Below are 22,673 nucleotides of genomic sequence, written 5' to 3'. Positions count from 1 at the left end.
CAGAAAAGTAGGGTTTGGGAGATGTGGGAGAATGATTGGTGAGGCAAGAGGTATGTGAACTTTTTTGAAAAACCTGTTTTTTTTTATATTTTTAAAATATTTTTAAAATTATTAAAGGCGGACAGAGAATACTTTGGGATGAGGGTGAACATAGAAATTTTTGGGGAAGAGAAGGATATTATGGGATAAGATCAAGGATGGGAGAACGGGGTATTTGCCTTTTCGACAGTGTATGTCATCTTTGGAGCTCATGGGAGAAGTGGAGGCTATGTCATGCCAGCTTGGTGTTCCCGTCTTTGATGTATCTGTGTTGTATTCTATTGGTCAACGTCGTGACCTAATTTTTATGTTATGGAGCTTCGAACTCTCGGAAATTATGTAGGGCTGGTGGACGTTTATTGAGTTTTTGTCACATTTTAATGATCAATAATGATTGATTTAATGATCGATAAATTCAGATCTTCAGGATCTGTTTGTGATCAAGCTTATTATTAGGTTCAATGGAATAAATCACTGAGAAACAATTAAACACCAGTTTAATGGAATCTATATTTTACCTGTCACAGAGACATCATAAGGGATATAATCTTAAAACTGTAAAACTACACATAAAAACATCCAAAACAATAAATGGAAAGCATTAAACTAAAATGGTATGATGGATGCCTTCTATGGGTGCTGTTGGCTAGCCATAGGTGTTGGGTGGGAGACCTAAGAATTAGTTTTCCAAATCTTGGAAATATAACACAACCACATTTATTAAGATTAGATTCGTTTTTCAAATCTGTGCTGATTCTTAATAGAGGCTTTCAAGTTTATATTTGGTTCAGTGAAGTATTGTATTTTTTTTTCCCCCCTATTTGATTCTGTGCAAGGTATCCATTACACAGTCAGCTTGACCTGACTGACTATAGTAATTGTAAATTGAGGTGTTTACAAGGTTCCATGTTCTTGAAAATTATCTTATTATGGTCAAACTAGGAGATCTACTAATTTTCAAGAACATGTAACCTTGTAAACACCTTGAACAGAGAAGGGAAGGAAGTGGATCCTTAGGAGAGCAGATAAGGGTAGCCAGTTTCAGATGAGGTTTGAAAGCAGTCCGGAGAAGCTGGCTGGCTGGCTGCCTTTATGTGCTCTCAAGGATCCACTTCTGTTCCAGGTGTTTATAAGGTTCCTTGTTCTTGCAGATTATCTTATTATGATCAGACTGGGAAATATGCCAACATTTGTCTAGAAAAACACAAGAAATACATCTGCTACCATAACTATGGTCAGTTGTTCTAGTTGACCATACTTTGGATACCTTGCACAGAATTAAAATGGGAAAAAAAACTACTAGCAGCAGATTTCAAAAACCAACCTAATCTTAATAAAAACGATTGTGTTAAACTTCCTAGAATTTGGGAAACAAATTCTTAAATATCCTTTCCAACAGCTCAGGCTGGCCAACAGTACCTATAGGGGGGGGGGGGATCCCTCATAGGACTTTTGTCATCATCATCAACTTTCTGATAAGTACCCTAAAGGGAGTGTATAGGATATTATGATAGTACTATATGAAAAAGTTACATAATTAAAAATGCATGCATGTGCACGTGTGCACGTATGCACACACACACATATATATGTCAAGTAATAAATGTAAAGAAACAAACTGATGAATATTATAAAAGCTTAACATTTGTATATATATGTGTATATATATGTGTATGTGTGTGTGTGTGTATATATATATATATATATACACACACGGGGTGCTTAAGGGTCAAAGCTGTATAACTGAGAGGAGACCTCCACATAGCCTTAAAGGAATGCGGAGAACCGACCAAGGCTTCTGCCCTAATGTCCAATCCTCACCTTCTCGTGGTGCACCCTGTTGGGTATCTACTTGGATACTGAACGGACGAGGATGGGCTGGCAATTTGGGATTTAGCCGACCAAATTGTATTTTTATTGGTTAAACCAAAATATAGAATGATGGTACAACATGGCAAAATTTCATGCCGGCTGGGGCGTCGCCCGGTTAAACAAGGCCCCCTTTGTTTTCGCCAGGGAACCAGGGCGAACAGCGAAAGGTCAGCTACTGGAACAAATCTGAAAACAAACCCCAACTCAACATCACCAGAGTTAAAGATCGGTACTATCAACGTAAGAAGCCTGAATGGCAAAGAAATGGAGCTAGCTAAGGAATTAGATAAGTACCAGATCGACATAATAGGGGTGACTGAAACAAAAAAGACCAAAACTGGTTAGATTTTTCTGAGCAATAAATACAAAATGTTATTTTCAGGCAATGACAATCAAGGAAAAGAAGGAGTAGCCATAGTATTCAACACAAAATACGAGGCTAATCTTCTTGAATGGCAGTCAGTCTCAAGTAGAGTAATGTGGGCAAATATGAGAATGGGGAACTGGACAATGAGACTTATTTGTGCCTATGGTCCCACAGAAGGTTCTACTAAGGTAGAATTGGAGGAATTTTTTGAGGCTTTAGAAAAAGCAACTGACACAATGAAAAATGTAAAGTTGGTCCTTGTTGGGGATCTAAATAGCAGAGTAGGAAATGATTGTGAGACATACAAAAATATTTTGGGAAAATTTGAAGAAAAGAGCAAAGCTAATAATAATGGCAAATATCTGTTGGATTTCAGCTCAGGACATGGACTGGTTATTACTAACACCATGTTCCAACATAAAAATGTGCACAAATTCACATGGAGAGAAGAGGCTAGGAATAAGAAAAGTCTCATTGACTATGTTATTGTTGATAGTGATGTTTTCTCCCTGGTGCAGGACACCAGAGTGTACAGAGGATTTGAAATTGGAAGTGATCACTAATTAGTCTTGAGCAGGATAAAATTGAATTTCATATTGAAAAGAATAACATGTAAGAAAGTTTTAAAGCGAATAAAAGTTGAGCAGCTCTCAGATGTGAACTGTAGACTAAAATACAAAAAGATTATTGAAGAAAAAATGAAAGAGTTTGAGACCAGGAATCAAACCTTGGAGATTCAGTGGCAAACTCTGAAGAAAACATTGATTGATTCTGCCAGAGAGGCATGTGGTGAGGTTGTCTGTAAGGATAAAAAAATCAGAACTCCCTGTGGACACAGGAAGTTAAAGAGGCAGTGAAGGAAAAGAAAAAAGCATACCAAAAGTTGCTGTCAAATAAGTCAGCTTGTGCTCTTAGAGAATATAGAGACAAATGCAAGAATGCTAAACACTGTGTAAAACTAGCTAAACAAAAGTCATGGGAGGACTTTGGCAAGAATATAGAAAATAAATATCAAGAAGGGAGCAAAATATTCTGGAGGTTGTTGAAGAAGCTTAAGAATGGAGGAAAGAGTGCTATAAAAGGAATTAAAGATGATAAAGGTGACATGAAAACTGGAGAAAAAGATATCCTTGAAGTATGGAGTAATTACTTTGAAAAACTGCTAAATAAAACAAGCAGTGATGACAGCACAGTGGTAAAAAACACTGACCAGGCATGCAGTCAGGAATACATATCCATACTTGAAGTAGAAAAAGCAATCAAATGCTTGAAATGTGGAAAGGCAGCAGGAGTAGATGATATTCGACCAGAAATACTGAAGTATGGTGGTATAAGAGTCTTACAGTGGCTGCACTGCATAGTTCAGAAAGCCTGGACAGAGGGACGAATTCCCGATGAATGGAGTAAAGCTCTCATAGTACCCATATATAAAAAGGGAAATAAAACTGCATGTGAGAATTACAGAGGTATTTCCCTACTGAGTGTTCCTGGCAAGATCTATGCAAGTATACTTGAGAAACGGTTGAGAAGAATTGTGGAAGAAAAGCTTGGTGAAGAACAAGCTGGATTCAGGCCAAATAGAGGCTGTCAGGATCAGATCTTCATTTTACGACAAATAGTCGAGAAATCATGGGAATATAACAAAGATCTATATTTAAGTTTTGTCGATCTGGAAAAGGCATATGACAAGGTGCCAAAAGAAAAGCTATTCAATACGCTGCAGTTATATGGTGTCAATGGGGCATTATATCAAGCAATACTTAGTCTTTATTTGAGTTGTAAGTCAGCAGTTAGAATTGAAGGAAGTACAGGAAGATGGTTTAATGTTAAATCTGGTGTGAGACAAGGATGTACATTATCCCCTCTGTTATTCATTATCTATATGGATCACATTATGAAGGAAAGTGGTATTAAACATGATATCAAAATTGGAGATGTTAATGTCAACTCTTTGCTTTATGCGGATGATGTTATACTTCTAAATAAATCCGCTACAAGTCTGCAAGATTCTCTGACTAAATTGAATAGCTGTTGTAATAGATATGGTATGCAGGTCAGCAATAAAAAGACAAAGACAATGAAAATAGGCAGAATCATTGAAAATGTCAACTGTGTTGTGAATGGAGAACCTGTGGAACAAGTAAAACATTTCAGCTATTTAGGCACGATTTTTACTGAAGATGGTAAACTAAATATAGAAATAGACAACAGAATCAGCAAAGCTGGTATGGTGGGAAGTCAATTGAATAAATTCATATGGAATAAGAGAGAAATTAGTCGGAACACTAAATTAGCTGTATACAAGACAGTGTTCAAACCAGTTTTTAACTTATGGATCTGAGAGCTGGGTCAGAAGTAAAACACTTAACCAAAGACTAGAGACCACAGATATGAGAGTCCTGAGAAAGATTATAGGCGTGAACAGATGGCGTCAATGGCAGTATCATATTAAAAACGAGGATATTAGGAAAGAACTTGACATTGTCAGCATCCAGGAATGCGTTAGCAGAGCTAATCTCAGGTGGTATGGTCACTTAAACAGAATGGGCGAGGAAAGAATAGCAAAACAAGTGTTCTCTGCCAGGTTGGCAGCAAAATGACCCAGAGGAAGACCTAGATATAGGTGGATTGATACGGTACATAGTGCTTTAGACAATAGAAATATAAGATCTGATAATGTTGGAGTGTTGACAAGTAACAGACTGATTTGGAGGAAAGTTGTAGATAGGAAATTAATAATGATGTAATTTTTTTCATGTATTACTATCATATCCTGTACACCCCTTGAGGGTACATGGCAGGAGTTTGATGATGATGATATATATATACATACACATATAGTAAAACCCCTTTTTTACACTTTCTAGGAGATTGATGGAAAAAAGTGTAAATAGCAGGAAATGTAAAATACATTAAAAAAAGGGCTAAAAGATCACTTACTGATAGTATGTGACTCTGCATACTAGATTACAAAATTTAATAACTGAAAATAAATGAATTTACAATTACTTACATATATCTATTTTAAAAAATCTTTAATTTTTGATTGTTTTTGCTTTTTCTACACTCTTATAAGTTCCACCTGCCTCTCCACATTGTATAAGGCATTAAATGCTCCATCGTCTCCTGATGCACTTGCAATATACCGCCTGAAAACAGAGTTAGCTTCCATTGCTTTTTTACTAGTAGGGACGGTAGGTTCTTGGTCACAGTCTTCTTCACCAAGGTGGTTGGAAAAGATGTCTTCTACACTTGGTACCATTGATGTGATCACACAAGCATCAATACCAACATAGTCTTGAAATGAGGAAGACTCATCTATCACATACCTGTTGTTGGGCTCTGACATATCTTCTTCTTCCTCCTCTTCCACAAATGTAACTCCTGCCTTCCAGAAACAGTTGGATGTGGTTTCAGGAATAACATGCAGTCATGCTTTGGCCACATAATGCATGGCATCAAGAATCGATATGGTCATTTGTTTTTTTTTGGGTGGGGGGTCCATACCATTATCATGTATAAACACAGCTTTTTCAACAAGATTTTTCTATGATGAAAAGCCAAACGGCTATTTTTCTGGCGAGGTTGATAAGTTAAGGGGATAAAAATCCCTTAACTTATTAACCAGTAAGCAAAACTAAGATCGAAAAAGGCAAGGCTAAAAGATGACTTACTGATAGTATGTGACTCTGCATACTAGATTACAAAATTTAATAACTGAAAATAAATGAATTTACATTTACTTACATTTATCTATTTTAAAAAATCTTTAATTGTTGATTGTTTTTGCTTTTTCTGCACTCTAATAAGTTCCACCTGCCTCTCCACAGTGTATAAGGCATTAAATGCTCCATCGTCTCCTGATGCACTTGCAATAAACCGCCTCAAAACAGAGATAGCTTCCACTGCTTTTTCCATTTGCAGATCATAGTTTTCGATCTTAGTTTCGCTTACTGGCTGAAAAACAATTAAGGAATTTTTATCCCCTTAACTTAAGATTTTTCTATATTTCCATTTAAATGCATGGATCATGCCCAGATCTAATGGCTGAAGCTCACTTGTACAATTAGGGGGAAAGAACACTAATCTAATGTTTCTGAGCTGCAGACCTTCAGGGTGTGCAGGTTTTGTCTAGCAGTAACAGTATTTTGCAGTGATTTGCCCCATTTTAGCATCCAGAACATGCATGGTGGATGTGAAGATGCTACTGGTCATCCATGCTGTGCTGTTGGCATCAAACTTAGTAGGCAGATTTTTCATGTTCTTAAAATACCTTGGCAAAAAATTTACCAATTACCAGTGGAGGTAATTTTTCTGATTCATCAGCATTGGCCATGAGCAAAACAGTTACCCTCTGCTTGCTGAGTTTTCCACTGTGACACTTCTCTCCTTTAAAACACAATGTTTTACTTGGCAGAATGTTATAAAAGAGCCCAGTTTCATCAACATTGAAAATATTTTTTGGTTCATAGTCTTGAATAATAGTCTTTAGTTCATGTTTCCACTGGTTTACAGTTTCCCCTCCAACACTATTACTTTCTCCATACACTTGATTATACACAATATTGTGACAAGTCTTGAAACGATCAGTCCATCCATTTAACGCAGTAAAACCATTAATTCACAACCTCACAACAAATTCAAGGGCTTTCGCTCAGAGTATAGTACCATCAACTGGAATACCTGACACTCTTGTAGAAACAAGCCACTCCGCCACAAGTTTATCCAATTCATCGTATATCGATTTCCGGATATATTTTCGTTTTTTTTTTGACATAGCACCAGATTGCTTTGCATTGAGTTCAATGCTTTACCTGTTTTTTACTATCGTGTTCAAAGTGCGGAGAGTCCAAGATCTTTTGCTAATTGCACATGTGTTCTGGCATGCCAATCTACGCATCGCAGAATTGCTATCTTTTCTTCTACTGAAATACATTTTCTGTCTTTTTTCTCCATGTTACTAACATGGATCATCCACCCCCCATGGATCATTCATGCAACTTGAAAGCAACTATCACATGCTAAATTACGTAGCAAAAATTCTGCAATATACCATGTGTTTCTGAATTGTGACTATGAATACCAACACTGCAAGCTAGTGAAGCGATATTTCATGAACTGTGGTTTATTCACTGATATCTAATATTCACCAGTAACAACTGTTACTTGGTAGAAGTGCGAATGTGATTTCACAATTTGTGTATGATCCTTGTTCACAATTTAAATACAGCACTGTGAATGTGAAATCACATCACAACATGTTACAGGTGCCACAAGCTACAAACAGTTTAAAATTGATATGAAACTCCACAGTATCAATTCGTACTGTGATTGAAAAATCACGGTATCGCTCATCACTACATCACTGCTGCAAACGTGCAAGTCACCGTGATGGCGGAAACGAAACTACAGCCAAAAGCAATGCCATCTGGGAACAGAAATGCGCAGATTTCTGCAGAAATTGATTTGAATATCAGTATTGCCACCGAGAAAAAACTGCAAATCACAGGAAATAACGTCCACATCAAGTTGTTAATGGTGGGAAAACAATATATCGTAAAAAATAGGCCTTAAGATGGAACCAACAGAAAATGACGTAAATTGCAGGAACTTAAAAATGGAGTTTTACTGTATATATAAAAAAAACTTTGAGCTCAAATGCAATTATCAACAAAAAAAGGTCTGCACGGTTAGCCATGTGGTTATGCTCTTCACAACCATATGCTTGGGAAAGGAGTGTCCCGGGTTCGATTCTTATAGCTGATGTGAGAATCTTAGGATCTTTCTCTGACATAGCCAAGTTAGCCAGTCTTGGGCATGGACCACAGGGTTTTTTCTCCCCGGTTTATATAGGGTTTTTCATTCTGAAAGCAGGCAAACCGGCCTTGAGAACTCAACTTCTACAGACATAGGATACACCAAGAGGCATCAGGCTAACCATCTTATCCTTATGTTGTATGGTTGCTGGGAAATGAATAGAAAACCCTCGACACTGCAAGATAAAAGAGGGGGGAAAGGAAGAAGAACAACAAAAAAGGCAAAGCATTATTCATCTTGAAATACCACTTTAATCTCTCAACAGCAGACATGTAAAACACTTCCTCAGAATAGTCTAATGGTAATAGTAAGACTAGATTCAATGAGAAACTGTATCCTTGTATCAAAACAATGCCAAAACTAGCATCAGTCTAATCCTGATCAGCAAAATTTCTCCACCATTTTCAAACTGATTTTATTAACCCCCACCCCACCCACCCACACACACAAGAAAGGATGCTAAAACCAACAGTACAAAAAAACATCTAATAGGTTCCATCTCACTTTTTATCTTCTTGTGGGTTATAGTCCTTGAGAAATATCATGCAGAAAGAACGAGGAGTAGAGGCCAGTTTGTTTGGTTTGATGGGTGAATGGAGTTGATCAGCAGATGATCTGCATACAAGGTTGAATGAAAGGCAAAATAATTTTATTTTCTGATTAAAATACAGTAGTGCTTCCACACTGCAGCCAGTAGCAAGATGCCTCTAAACGGAAAGAACACTTGAATTTGAATCCTATCTATGATCTGAAGAATATTAAGGAGGACTTTTCATCTGAAGGTGAGTGGAAAGAGTGGTATTTTTTTCCCTTCCAGAAATACAGGTCCCACACAAAACAGATTGCTAACAGACTTTCTACACCTATTGTAGAAAGTCTGTTGTTTGATTCTTGAAGTTTCCAGGGTGTCAGTTTACTCTCATTTAATGCAGATCATGGTGGATGACTTTCTTTCCAGATTTCCTCACCAATGCAGATGTGCCTTAGGAGTATGTTTTTTCAACTATCCTCTAACTCCTCTTCTTATAAATTCTTGCAGCAAAGGTCATCTTCACTCGATGAACTTTACTCACCATCCTCAAATCCTAAGTAAGTGATTGAGATCTTTTCCATTGGCTAATTCCATAGTTTTCCCATGATATGGTCTTAAAGACTTCTTCTAATGTAGCAGAAAACAATTTAGGTGATATAGGATCTCCTTGCCTTACTCCTCTCCCGATATTAAATCCCTTTCCCTGATATTCTAGCTTTATACTGGCTGTTGAATTTTAATATACAGCTTTTCGGTAATCTGATGGACTTTGTTGGTTTGTCTGTAGTTTTAAATTTTTATTTCTAACAGTTATAAAGAATCAAAGCCTTTTTTTTTCAAAATCTATGAACAATAAACATACAGGAAGTCTATATTCATCTGCTTTTTATATTGCGTGGTTAATTGTGTGGATATGATCTGTCATAGAGAAACTTGCTCTAAATCTTGCTTGTTCATATGGTCCTGCTGGTTCTGTGTATCATCCAAAAACTTGTGAGTGTATTTAATATACTGGTAATTTTCACAGTTCCACAATTCTGTGTTGTCTTTGCTACTTCTGTGTCTCCTTTTCCATAATTCTTCCCTTTTTTTATTAGATCAAGTGTCCATAAAGTAAGTTTTTCTCTATAAGTCTATTTACTGGTAATGATTTTCTTTAACTTTTAGTAATTTCTATTATTGTTGAAGCTATTTCCTCCATTCTATTGGATAAACATGATTCATTCATATTATTTTTCCTTTAACCTTCCTTCCATTATTTCCTCAAATTTTTCTTTATGGTTTATTAAACTTCACCTTCTAGTGTGGGTTATTTTCATTAACAGTTTCATTATGTCCTTCTTGATGTTTATTTTTATCTTTGCTCTCACTAGCCTATGATCACTGTCATTATTATTATTATTATTATTATTATTATTATTATTATATGGTATCTCCATAGAGTCCAGAGACTCGTTGTGGGAGATCCAATTAAATACATGAAACCTATCATATCTTTTATTTAAACTCATTCACTGTCAGATGAATGAGTTTAAGTAGGGATATGGTTTTAGCAACTGATTCTGGCAATCCATTCCGCTCTTTCACCATTCTCCACACAAAAAATTTAACCCTTACTAAACCATACTCTTACACAACTTCCATGAATAACCCTGATCTCTCTCTCCCTCTCTCTCTCTCTCTTTGTCACGTACTGAAAAATTTCCTTTGCATCAATTTTACAAACCCATTTCATATCTTCTAAGTTTTTATCATGTCCCCTCTTTTTCTGCCTAACAACCAAACTTTGTAACCCACATACCTCCAACCTATCATCATAAGGAGCACCGTATAGACCTGTCACCAACTTAGTCACTTCTCTCTGAATCCTTTCCACAGCCTATTAGATCCCCTAAGAAACCCAGGTGACCACAGTATCTAAGATGCAGCTGAACCATAGCCTTATAAAGAGGGATAATAACTTCTCTATCTTATTAGTGTGTTTTTCAACATCCAAGTAATACTTTGAACTATTTTACTAATTTTTGCAATATGCCCTATGAACCTCAACTCTCTGTCCATCATTATCCCTAAATGTTTGGCCTCATCAATTTCCTCCAATCTAGTATCATCAGTATGATACACTGCATGTAACCTTTTCAACCTGGAGTGCATACCCTTACACTTTACAACATTTAATTGATGATCACTGTCCTTTGCTTACAATGCCAATTTATTTAAATCAACCTGCAGATATCTACATCACTTTTTATCAACTATGACTCTCTCCAGTTGCATCATCAGCTACAAACAATTGGATACCCCGCCCTAAACTTTTCCCTATATCATTGATATACAAATTAAAGAGCTCTGGTACAGAACCCTGAGATACTCTGTTGATCAGCCTCCTCCTTCCTCATCCATGCTGCTATCTTCATATCCATTCCCATTTGCTCCAACTTGTGTAATAGTTTTCCCTGTGGTATTCTGTCAAATGCCTTTGCAAAGTAGTATTATGGTGTTGGTGTAGCCATTTCCTTTAATTAAATAAACTGGTTGATAACAGATATGTCTAGCATTTTCATGTTGTTCACCATAATATAATCAATTTCATTAAAAACGTCTCTGTTTGGTGATATCCAGGTCCATTTTCATTTAGTTCACTTTTTAAAGAAGTATTTCCTATATACAATCCCTCACTTTCTGCAAATTCAATCTTTGTCCTCTCTCTTTTCTTTGGCCCATACATTGCACACCCAAAGCACTTTCTCCCTGTTTTTTTTTTGCCTACTTTACAGTTTAAGTCCCCCATTACAATTTTCCAGCAACATGTACTATATTTGAGAATATTGGAGAGATCCTCTTCGATATTGTTAATTTCTTCATCTGAATGACTGGAGGTGGTTGCATATATTTGTATTATACACAAATCACACTGCCTATTGATTTTCACTCTAAGAGCTGTCATTCTCTTGGGAGACTGGTTTAAATTCAAGAATATTATTTTTCCATCTTTGATCATCATCATCAAATTCATGCTATGTACCCTCAAGGGGTGTACAGGATATGATAGTACTACATGAAAAAAATTACATCATTATTAATTTCCTATCTACAATTTTCCTCCAAATCAGTCTGTTACTTGTCAAGACTCCAACATTATCAGATCTTATATTTCTATCGTCTAAGGCACTTTGTACCGTATCAATCCACCTATATCTTTGTCTTCCTCTGGGTCATTTTTCTGCCAACCTGGCAGAGAACGCTTGTTTTGCTAATCTTTCCTCGCCCATTCTGTTTAAGTGACCATACTACCTGAGATTAGCTCTGCTAATGCATTCCTGGATGCTGACAATGTCAAGTTCTTTTCTAATATCCTCGTTTTTAATATGATATTGCCATTGATGCCATCTGTTCACACCTATAATCTTTCTCAAGACTCTCATATCTGTGGTCTCTAGTCTTTGGTCAAGTGTTTTACTTCTGACCCAGCTCTCAGATCCATAAGTTAAAACTGGTTTGAACACTGTCTTGTATACAGCTAATTTAGTGTTCCGACTAATTTCTCTCTTATTCCATATGAAATTATTCAATTGACTTCCCACCATACCAGCTTTGCTGATTCTGTTGTTTATTTCTATATTTAATTTACCATCTTCAGTAAAAATCGTGCCTAAGTAGCTGAAATGTTTTACTTGTTCCACAGGTTCTCCATTCACAACACAGTTGACATTTTCAATGAGTCTGCCTATTTTCATTGTTTTTGTCTTTTTATTGCTGACCTTCATACCATATCTATTACAACAGCTATTCAATGTAGTCGGAGAATCTTGCAAACTTGTAGCGGATTTATTTATAAGTATAACATCATCCGCATAAAGCAAAGAGCTGACAATAACATCTCCAATTTTGATATCATGTTTAATACCACTTTCCTTCATAATGTGATCCATATAGATAATGAATAACAGAGGGGGATAATGTACATCCTTGTCTCACATCAGATTTAACATTAAACCATCTTCCTGTACTTCCTTCAATTCTAACTGCTGACTTACAACTCAAATAATGACTAAGTATTGCTTGATATAATGCCCCATTGACACCATATAACTGCAGCGTATTGAATAGCTTCTCTCTTGGCACCTTGTCATATGCCTTTTCCAAATCGACAAAACTTAAATACAGATCTTTGTTATATTCCCATGCTTTCTCGACTATTTCTCGTAAAGTGAAGATCTCATCCTGACAGCCTCTATTTGGCCTGAATCCAGCTTGTTCTTCACCAAGCTTTTCTTCCACAATTCTTCTCAACCGTTTCTGAAGTATACTTGCATAAATCTTACTAGGGACATTAGTAGGGAAATACCTCTGTAATTCTCACATTTAGTTTTATTTCCCTTTTTATATATGAAATATATATATAAGATCTCTACTCCAATCATCAGGGATTTGTACCTGTGCATTCTGAACTATGAAGTGCAGCCACTGTAAGACTTCACTGCCTCTTTAACTTCCTGTGTCCACCTTCTATCCTTGCAGACAATAGATCCTGCTAGGAACACTCAGTAGGGAAATACCTCTGTAATTCTCACATGCAGTTTTATTTCCCTTTTTATATATGGGTACTATGAGAGATCTACTCCAATCATCGGGAATTCGTCCCTCTGTCCAGGCCTTCTGAACTATGCAGTGCAGCCACTGTAAGACTCTCACACCACCATACTTCAGCATTTCTGGTCGAATATCATCTACTCCTGCAGCCTTTCCACATTTCAAGCCTTTGATGGCTTTTTCTACTTCAAATATGGATATGTATTCCTGACTGCATGCCTGGTCAGTGTTTTTTACCACTATGCTGTCATCACTGCTTGTCTCATTTAGACGTTTTTCAAAGTAATTACTCCATACTTCAAGGATATCTTTTTCTCCCATTTTTATGTCACCTTTATCATCTCTAACTCCTTTTACAGCACTCTTTCCTCCATTCCTAAACTTCTTCAACAACCTCCAGAATATTTTGCCACCTTCTTGATATTTATTTTCTATATTCTTGCCATAGTCCTCCCATGACTTTTGTTTAGCTAGTTTTATATAGTGTTTAGCATTCTTGCATTTGTCTCTATATTCTCTAAGAGCACAAGCTGACTTATTTGACAGGAACTTTAGATATGCTTTCTTCTTTTCTTTCACTGCCTCTTTATCTTCCTGTGTCCACCAGGGAGTTCTGATTTTTTTATCCTTGCAGACAACCTCACCACATGCCTCTCTGGCAGAATCAGTCAATGTTTTCTTCAGAGTTTGCCACTGAATCTCCAAGGTTTGATTCCTGTTCTCAATCTCTTTCATTTTTTCTTCAATAATCTTTGTGTATTTTAGTCTACAGTTCACATCTGAGAGCTGCTCAACTTTTATTCGCTTTAAAACTTTCTTACATGTTATTCTTTTCAATATGAAATTCAATTTTATCTTGCTCAAGACTAGGTAGTTATCACTTCCAATTTCAAATCCTCTGTACACTCTGGTGTCCTGCACCAGGGAGACAATAACATAGTCAATGAGACTTTTCTTATTCCTTGCCTCTTCTCTCCATGTGAATTTGTGCACATTTTTATGTTGGAACATGGTGTTAGTAATAACCAGTCCATGTCCTGAGCAGAAATCCAACAGATATTTGCTATTATTATTAGCTTTGCTCTTTTCTCCAAATTTTCCCAAAATATTTTTGTATGTCTCACAATCATTTCCTACTCTGCTATTTAGATCCCCAACAAGGACCAACTTTTACTTTTTCATTGTGTCAGTTGCTTTTTCTAAAGCTTCAAAAAATTCCTCCACTTCTACCTTAGTGGAACCTTCTGTGGGACCATAGGCACAAATAAGTCTCATTGTCCATTTCCCCATTCTCATATTTGCCCACATTACTCTACTTGAGACTGACTGCCATTCAAGAAGATTAGCCTCATATTTTGTGTTGAATACTATGGCTACTCCTTCTTTTCCTAGATTGTCATTGCCTGAATATAACATTTTGTATTTATTGCTCAGAAAGATCTCACCAGTTTTGGTCTTTTTTGTTTCAGTCACCCCTATTATGTCGATCTGGTACTTATCTAATTCCTCAGTTAGCTCCATTTCTTTGCCATTCATGCTTCTTACATTGATAGTACCGATCTTTAACTCTGGTGATGTTGAGTTGGGGTTTGTTTTCATATTTGTTCCAGTAGCTGACTTTTCGCTGTTCACCCTGGTTCCCTAGCGAAAACAATGGGGGCCTTGTTTAACCGGGCGATGCCCCAGCCGGCATGAAATTTTGTCATGTTGTACCATCATTTTTTATTTTGGTTTAACCAATAAGAATTCAATTTGGTCAGCTAAATCCCAAATTGCCAGCCCATCCTCGTTCGTTCAGTATCCAAGTAGATACCCAACAGGGTGCACCACGAGAAGGTGAGGATTGGACATTAGGTCAGATGCCCTGGTCGGTTCTCCGCATTCCTTTAAAGGCTATGTGGAGGTCTCCTCTCAGTTATACAGCTTTGACCCTTTTGGTGGACCATAATTCCAAATCCTCTTTCACCATGATCTCCCCCTGTAATATTAAAAATAAAATTGCTTGTTTCAGTCATTTTTTATTCCATTCTTTTTTCAGAAGGTCCAAGAATATCCCAATTTATTTTTGCCACTGCTTTACACAGCTTTTATTTTTTATTTTTTTTTTTTCTTCTCTTTTCAGGGTGTTCTTCACAGATGTATTATCCAGAATGGACTTTCCATTTGGGTTTGAGTCAATTCTGTCATTAGTCTGAGAAGTAGATATTACATTTGAGATAACATGTCAATTTTGGCCTTGGCTGTTTCAGTCTTCAATTCTTATCAGCTTCATTTGCTTAACCCCACCCCCCCAGAACTAGCATGACGTCTATAGACATCCAGCTAAATCTGGATATGATTCAGTAATACGTATTGAATAACATGGATAAAAAGTGCAATTTGGTCTCGTTATCTATTTCATTCACCTCAGCCAGTAGGAAGGTTAATGGGAAGGGAGAGGGTATTTGGTCAGTCCTCCCATGCTGACCAGGCATCTTGGGATTCAGCCTACTAGGTATGGCAAATACCTGGGAGAGAAGGCAGACTTCCACTGCATGTGGCAAAAAAATATAATGAAATAGGAAAGATTCACTCCCAGCCCTCAAATACTGTAATAGCCTTTTTTTTTGGGGGGGGGGGGGCAAGGAGCAAGAAGAAAATAAAGAATAAGGACTGGTCTACAGATGTATATTACATTTGTTATATTATCTGTAGAACAGTCCCTATGCTAACCAAGCCTGGTTGGCCGAGTGGTTAGCTTATCTGCTCTCCAGCCAAAAGGCTGCTGGTTCAATTCCCACTGTAGACATGGATGTTTGTGATTGTGTGTAGAAATACTAGTGGTGGTATTACACTACTCCCTGGAGGTGTCATGTAATAATAATAATAATAATAATAATAATAATGAAGTAAGGCATGATACAGCATCAGGTTCCACATGTTTGCCACTCCTGTAGCCTTGATGAAGTCTGTAACTGAGATGAAATGCAGAATCCATTAAACTTCTGTTTAATTGTTTCTCTGTGCTGTATTCATTCCATTAAACATAATAGTGAGTTTAAACCAGCAAATAAACCCAAGTATCAATCTGTGATAAGCTTGTTTTGGAGTAAGGAGATCACACTTCCGAAATTTTTTTTACAAGTAGTTAAATCCTGTTATTGAAGATTATTATTAGCCTTCCACCAAGAGACATAAGTTCACCTAGGATAGCACTGGCATGAACTCTGTGAATTACCCGAATTTATATTTATATCTGGATGTACATATATCTGCTGCCAAATGTCGACTTTATGTTTGCAAGGGAGGAAAACCCTAGCTTTGTCTCTAGGGAAACTCTAGAGGAAAAACAAACTCCACAGGCAATTAACTAATTAACTAACCTAATTAACTCAATTCTTTGGAATGGGGAAACAGTAGATAACCATATACTCCCTAATCACTACTGTGGCCAAAGTAATGTGTACCATGAAATTCACCACCCCCATGTAGGTTAGTGTATATTCACTCATAGCTTATATTTAAGATGCCCTCTTTCTTTCACATTCTTTTTTTTTTTCATTCATGTTTCTGCTTAAACACTTAACGATACATGCTGTTTAACATTGCTGAAATAATCATTATACTTAAATTTGAACTATCCTGCTGGCTGTAGCAAATATGAAGTCCGGTTGGGATCATTTTGGTTGGACCTATAATTTAAGATAATTAGGTGCTGGAAATATATGTAATAAGCAGCATTACAGAATAAATAATATATTTATTGATTATATTTTTACAAAACAGAAACTAATCATAAATATTTTTTTCTTGCCTTTTGCTCAGCAAATATTCCAAAATGTTATCATTTAAATTTCTTCATCAGTAGTGCAGAACTCAAATCAGGCCAATCATTCCACGGTTTAAGGCCAACCCTAAACATGGATGCAAAATTATACCACTGAAATACCATTGAGATAATATTGGGATACCATGGATGCAAGGTTTATGGTGGTCAATATATTTTATCAACTGTAGCCAGAGATGGGTGGTTAATTAACCTCTTCTCCATCAAAAACAACTATAATTCTTTCTTAAAATGACATAAATTCACCAATTCTATAAACAGTTGTTGATGGCCATTCCACATATTTTCAGTAATACTTTCTCTTGCTGCAAAAACAGCAAGAGATTAGTCGAATTGAGAACAGAAAAAGGAAGAGGTCTGAAGTGAATAAGAATATTGTAAGAATAAGCGAGAGGAAGAGTGCAAGCAGGTAATGACAATTCTATGATAAGGGGAGTACTTCACAAAAGCACTACAAAATCTTGTTTACCTGGAGCAAAAATTTTAGTAATGCTGTTAGAATGCAGAAAGAGGAGGTGAAAGAATTGATTGTTTTAGCTGGAACCACTGACCTGAGAGGTGAGAAGTATCGTATGGGGGAAGATGTGAGAGCGTTATTGGAAGCAGTGAAAAAGAAGAGTGAGAATGTGAAGTTTGCGAGTCTGTTGTCATGCTATGATAGAGGCAAACTGAGAAGGAGGGCAGTGATGGCTAATGAATCAACATCAAGGTTGTGCAGAAGAAATGATGTTGAGTTTGTTGACATATGGCCTGAGATTGTTAGGTGGAAAGATTTGTACAACACTGATGAACTGCACTTAAATGACTTCGGAGTTAAGTCTAGAGAGTTGTTCACGGAGAGTGTGAAAATGCAAAGTCAGGAAAACTAAAAAAATTAAGGCAGATGCAAACAAGTGTGTGTGAAGGCACTGATGAAGCAAATGAGTGTAAATGATCAAAAAAAAATGCTGAATATAGTCTTTCAGGTAACAATATCAAATGGGATAGTCAGTTCAGGATATAAAGGGTGGTTGGGGACCTTAAGGAGATGCTTCAGTTTCTATATACTAATGCTAGAAGCATCATGAAATTGAGTAGGATGGTGATTGATAGTCACTTAATAACATGGTTACAGATGATTGGTTGAATAGAAGCCAACAAGTTGATATGTAATGTTTGAAAGGGGAAAAGTGACAAGTAAAGATCCTCGGGGCTCTGTTCTGAGACCACCATTTTTAATCTGTATATTGATGATATATTCAAGGTTTGTGAGGAGTTATTTAGCTGTTCGCTAATGATGCTAAAATGGGAAGAGCAATTTTGAAGCATTTTGGCCCAAGGTGATGGAATGGGGTATATTCTGTTGTACTAGAGGACATATTGCAAACATTGTAAAGGTAACCCAGAAAATTACATCCATAATGAGAAGGACACTGACAAGTAGAGATAAAGGGTAGTTCCACTGTATTAGGCAATAATCAGGCCACACCTGGATTTCTGTATGCTTGGATCTTGTCACTTGGATCTCTGTAATACAAAAAATGTTAGATGTTGGAGTGAGAGAGAGAGAATTAATGCAGAAGCAAGCAAGTGAGTAACTATGACTGTCTCAGGACTCTGGAATATTGAGTGTGAGGACAGATTTAGGGAATGTGACCTGAAAGCTTGACAGATAGTTAGGAGAAGTAATATGATTTTGGCTTGCAAGTTGGTGAGAGTAGCTTGTATAGTTCATCTCTGGAAACTATAAATCATATGAGTAAGGCAGTGTAAAGGAATTTTTCGCATGGTGAGTGAGTAGAATGCATTACCAGAGTGGGTTTTGAATGCTTAAAAATACTGAATGTTTTTTAAAGGCTTAGTATAATGTGTATTGCGATCATGAGGGTTTGTTCTGACTCCTTGGAAGACTAGAAATACTACTACTAATAATAACATTAATCATTCAGTAATATCTACACCACACACATATCTTTAAAAACTTAAAAATAAGAAATTTGTGGACCTGAAAATATTTTAATAATTAATTGGAATACTTAAGTTTTTTATGTGGAAAAAAAAGTTGACTTAGTACAAAAAACTTCTGATAAATTTACTTCACTTGAAAATGCTGCCTTTCATTGAGCAAAGGTTGGTCAATTGGTAGAGCCTCTGCAACTAATAGCTTAAGCAAGTTTGAGTGCAATTAGTAGTTGGACGGAGATCAATCGTTTGATGCTGTTGGCACGCTCTCCCTCGATGAGTCTTTGGACTTCCTGGAGGTGTCACATAATAATAATAATAGCCATATTACTTAAGTAAACAGCTATTTTTTTATGAATTTTTCATAAATCCATTTATAGGTGATGTAAGTTTAGCAATTAAAGTATTCAAAACAATGATAATTCATAATGTCTGTTGGACTACACTATTCTGAAATATCTCTGTTGTAAAATGTTTATATTTATTTTTGACATAGTTTACTCTGTTATATTGTTGGTTTATCTATATATATATATTGTCTGTGTGCTGTGTGACCATGTGACTGCCTTATTGTTATATCTCTGTCTTTACTTTAACTTTACAGTTAACATTAAATTTTTTTGTATCACTTAATATCAGATATTCGTTTGCCGACAAATTTGTATTGATTAAAGACTGCGCCAGCCGGCAACTAAACTCTGATACATTATCCAAGAATACTTAATGAGGCATGCAATCGTGGTCCCGATTCTTTTACCACTATTGGTTTCCACCTTAATGCACGGTACGTAAGTTTTCAAACGGTAGCTCAATCCGCAGAAAGGATGACAAACTCATTTGATTGTATATAAAGAAACACATTTATTATGGCACAAAGACAAGTATAAATGTTAATCAAATCCTTAATCTTAAAAGAGTCTGGGTTCCCTTTACTTAATTAATCACATCCAAAACTTCTATGTTATAGTCCCTTACTTGACATAAATTTCTCACTTTTATACGTACATCTATTCTCAGACTCTTATAACTAAGTTACCTAATATTATCCCACATGGAATATTGCATAGATACACAAGACTACTCAATAATTCTGACATGAACTTCTATAGGGTAATACTTCTTATTCTTACTTAATCCTCCCTCCAAAATTTTAGCTAACATTTAATTACGTTCTGACCATATAACATTACTGTTCCTAAATTACACAAACAGTTCGGATCTCGACCTCCTGTTCGCCTGGAGCCTAATATGCTTTCTTCTCAACCGCAGACAAAAGTGTCCAAATCACAGACTGTTCTTATAGCACTACACGGAAATAGCATGTTTCCTTAACTTCTGCTTCCTTACTCCACGGTTACTTTAATCCAACACTTAACATAAGAAAATCTTACGCTTACCGTTCTTGCCTTGAACTGGATATTCTGGTCTGCTTACAGTATCTTCACTGATGGCGGCCTTGCTATTCCTTTGTTTCCATATGAACCGAAAACACTCATACACAGATTTTGAACACTGACGTTGATCTCATCAGTGGCTCTTTCTTCTTATGGATCTGAATACATTGTAGTTGCAGCCTTGGCCCACGTAGCATACATAGCAAGGGGGATTCTTGTTACACATGGCGGCAAACTCTACACAGCTCTCCGATAGGAAACTAGGTGCCGACGAAACCCGGAGACAAGAGAGCGATTCGAATCCTCGCCAAAACTTTTATACCTCAAAACAGCTCCCTCACTCGGCGGTGTCGTCACACATACGGCGACTGCCGATTGGATGCCGTGGCCACGGACTGTTTTTACATGGCTTAAAACATGCTCTAGCTTATACATATTTACTTGGAAATTTATGCATGATTTTATATTCTAATTCATTTACAACTATTCTCTATTAAACTCATGGGTTATTTTAACACTGTTCAGAGCTTACACACTTGGATATTTACATGTTCTTGGGACATTAGTCGGTACATTTCCCATCCGGAGGCATAAGCATGTCCTTATCCACTCCTTCTGAGATAACTTAATGTTGGGTGGGAAAAAAAGGCGACTCATCATTTTTTTCCGACACAACAACTCCCAAATAGTTTTTGCTATTTCTAGCTCAGACCCTATATAATATATCTTAAATATATATATTCTGATTATTATATTCTTAATTATATATTCTGATGCCATGTGTCTTTATTATGCCATACGCTAAATAAAAAAAAATCTTAAATGATTCTGTGCATTATGAAATAATTCTTTAAATGTTTTTTTTATTGCATTCATTAAAAACTTACATTAAGTAAAGCAAATTCTTAATAGATCACATTTCTGTGCTTTAGGTTTATAGAGGATATGTGGATGATCCACGAAATACAGATAACTCTTGGATTGAAACAGTTGTTTACAGTTTTCATGATAATGAAGGAAGTGTATTAAGAAATTATGCATTGCAGGCAGGTGATGATGCAGCAGCAGTGAAGTGGGTAGATATTAACAAGGAACTTCAGCTATATGCTAGTCATTTAAAATTTCTATTTGCTGTGGTGGAATCTCTTAAAGCTCATTGGTAGCTCCAGTGCTTATATATCTGTTACATTCTTTAATTTTGCAGTTCATGATTCTTTAATTTTTTTGCTAAAAATAATAATTTGAATTATGTTTTTTTGTTAATCCAAATATACACATACTAAAATTGCATCAACACTAAAAATAATGATGAATGTTATTATTGTAGAAAAACATGGCAATGCATTTAAAAACAATCGCTTAGGGTAAATACATCAACGCATTTCGAACTATCCTGTTTCTAAAAATTGATCTGATTAGTGTAAAAAAAAAAAGATTATTTACAACTTACTCAAATAAAAAAATATTCTGAAAATTTTCATATCAAATTTATTTCTTTAAAAAATACAACAAAACTGGCTGTTGCCTTGGAGCCTTATATTTTTGTAACCTTTTTATAAGTTTTAGAAATAAAAAAAGTCACAAGTAAATATGTAGGTGTGCATGCAGTGTGACATTGGAGCACAAATCCTTTTTGTTCAAGTTTGACTTGAAAAATTTCATTCCATGTAATGTGTGTGTGTGGAAGGTATGCATTATTGAGAAGATGAGACAATTGTGGTAATATTCGCAGGAAATATGCAATGATTAGACAGACTGAGGATCATCAAATGTTGAATGTGAATGAAAATTTAAATGAGGAAACAAATGAGATAACATAGCACAGTGATGTGTGCTAAAGGGAAATAAGCATACAGGTGTTGAAATGCACAATGGCAGTAACATTGGATAAGAGGTGAGAGAGAGAAGTAATGAAAGAATAGAGAAAAAAAGGAAGAGTCTGACACAATGCTTGAAATATCAAGGCTTCAGCAAATGCTGTATAATACTACATTAGGGTTGAGAGACTAAAAAAAGTGCTTGAAAGATTATCAGGAAAGGGGGCAAAGCACATGAAAAGGTAAAGGAAAGGATCATGAAAACAGAAATTGATGAAAAAAATATATGAAGATATATAAAGTGATTACATGACCAGGGGCATACTGGGCAAGTGAGCAATGAAAGTATATTTCCCAGTCACAAAGATTTGTGATGTGCCTGAAGTAATAAATAAACATGTAGAACATTGGAAGTTTTTTCCCACCTGGTTAGACCATAATAAATTTAGTTTAATCCTTTATCCAAGTGGCCATT

The 22,673-nt window shown here is 36.1% G+C and overlaps 1 protein-coding gene across 8 annotated transcripts in view; it reads left to right on the top strand.

Annotated features, from left to right (window-relative positions):
* The window catches only part of LOC150109436 (putative nudix hydrolase 6), a 149,150-nt gene extending 127,295 nt beyond the window's left edge, over nucleotides 1-21,855 (top strand). For all 8 annotated transcript variants that reach the window (XM_090408209.1, XM_090408226.1, XM_090408218.1 and 5 more), the window contains one exon: nucleotides 21,314-21,855. In XM_090408209.1, coding sequence (XP_090264335.1) covers nucleotides 21,314-21,544 — 231 coding nt within the window. In that variant the 3' untranslated portion in view covers nucleotides 21,545-21,855. The remainder of the gene's footprint in view (nucleotides 1-21,313) is intronic.
* Nucleotides 21,856-22,673: the final 818 nt, after the last annotated feature.

Source organism: Typopeltis vanoorti, chromosome 2, assembly GCF_054136105.1.
Source record: "Typopeltis vanoorti isolate ZY-2024b chromosome 2, IOZ_Tvanoo_1.0, whole genome shotgun sequence".
NCBI classification, from domain to species: Eukaryota; Metazoa; Arthropoda; class Arachnida; order Uropygi; family Thelyphonidae; genus Typopeltis; species Typopeltis vanoorti.
The sequence above is the reverse complement of the archived record's forward strand: the minus strand, read 5'-3'. Positions and strand labels throughout refer to the sequence as shown.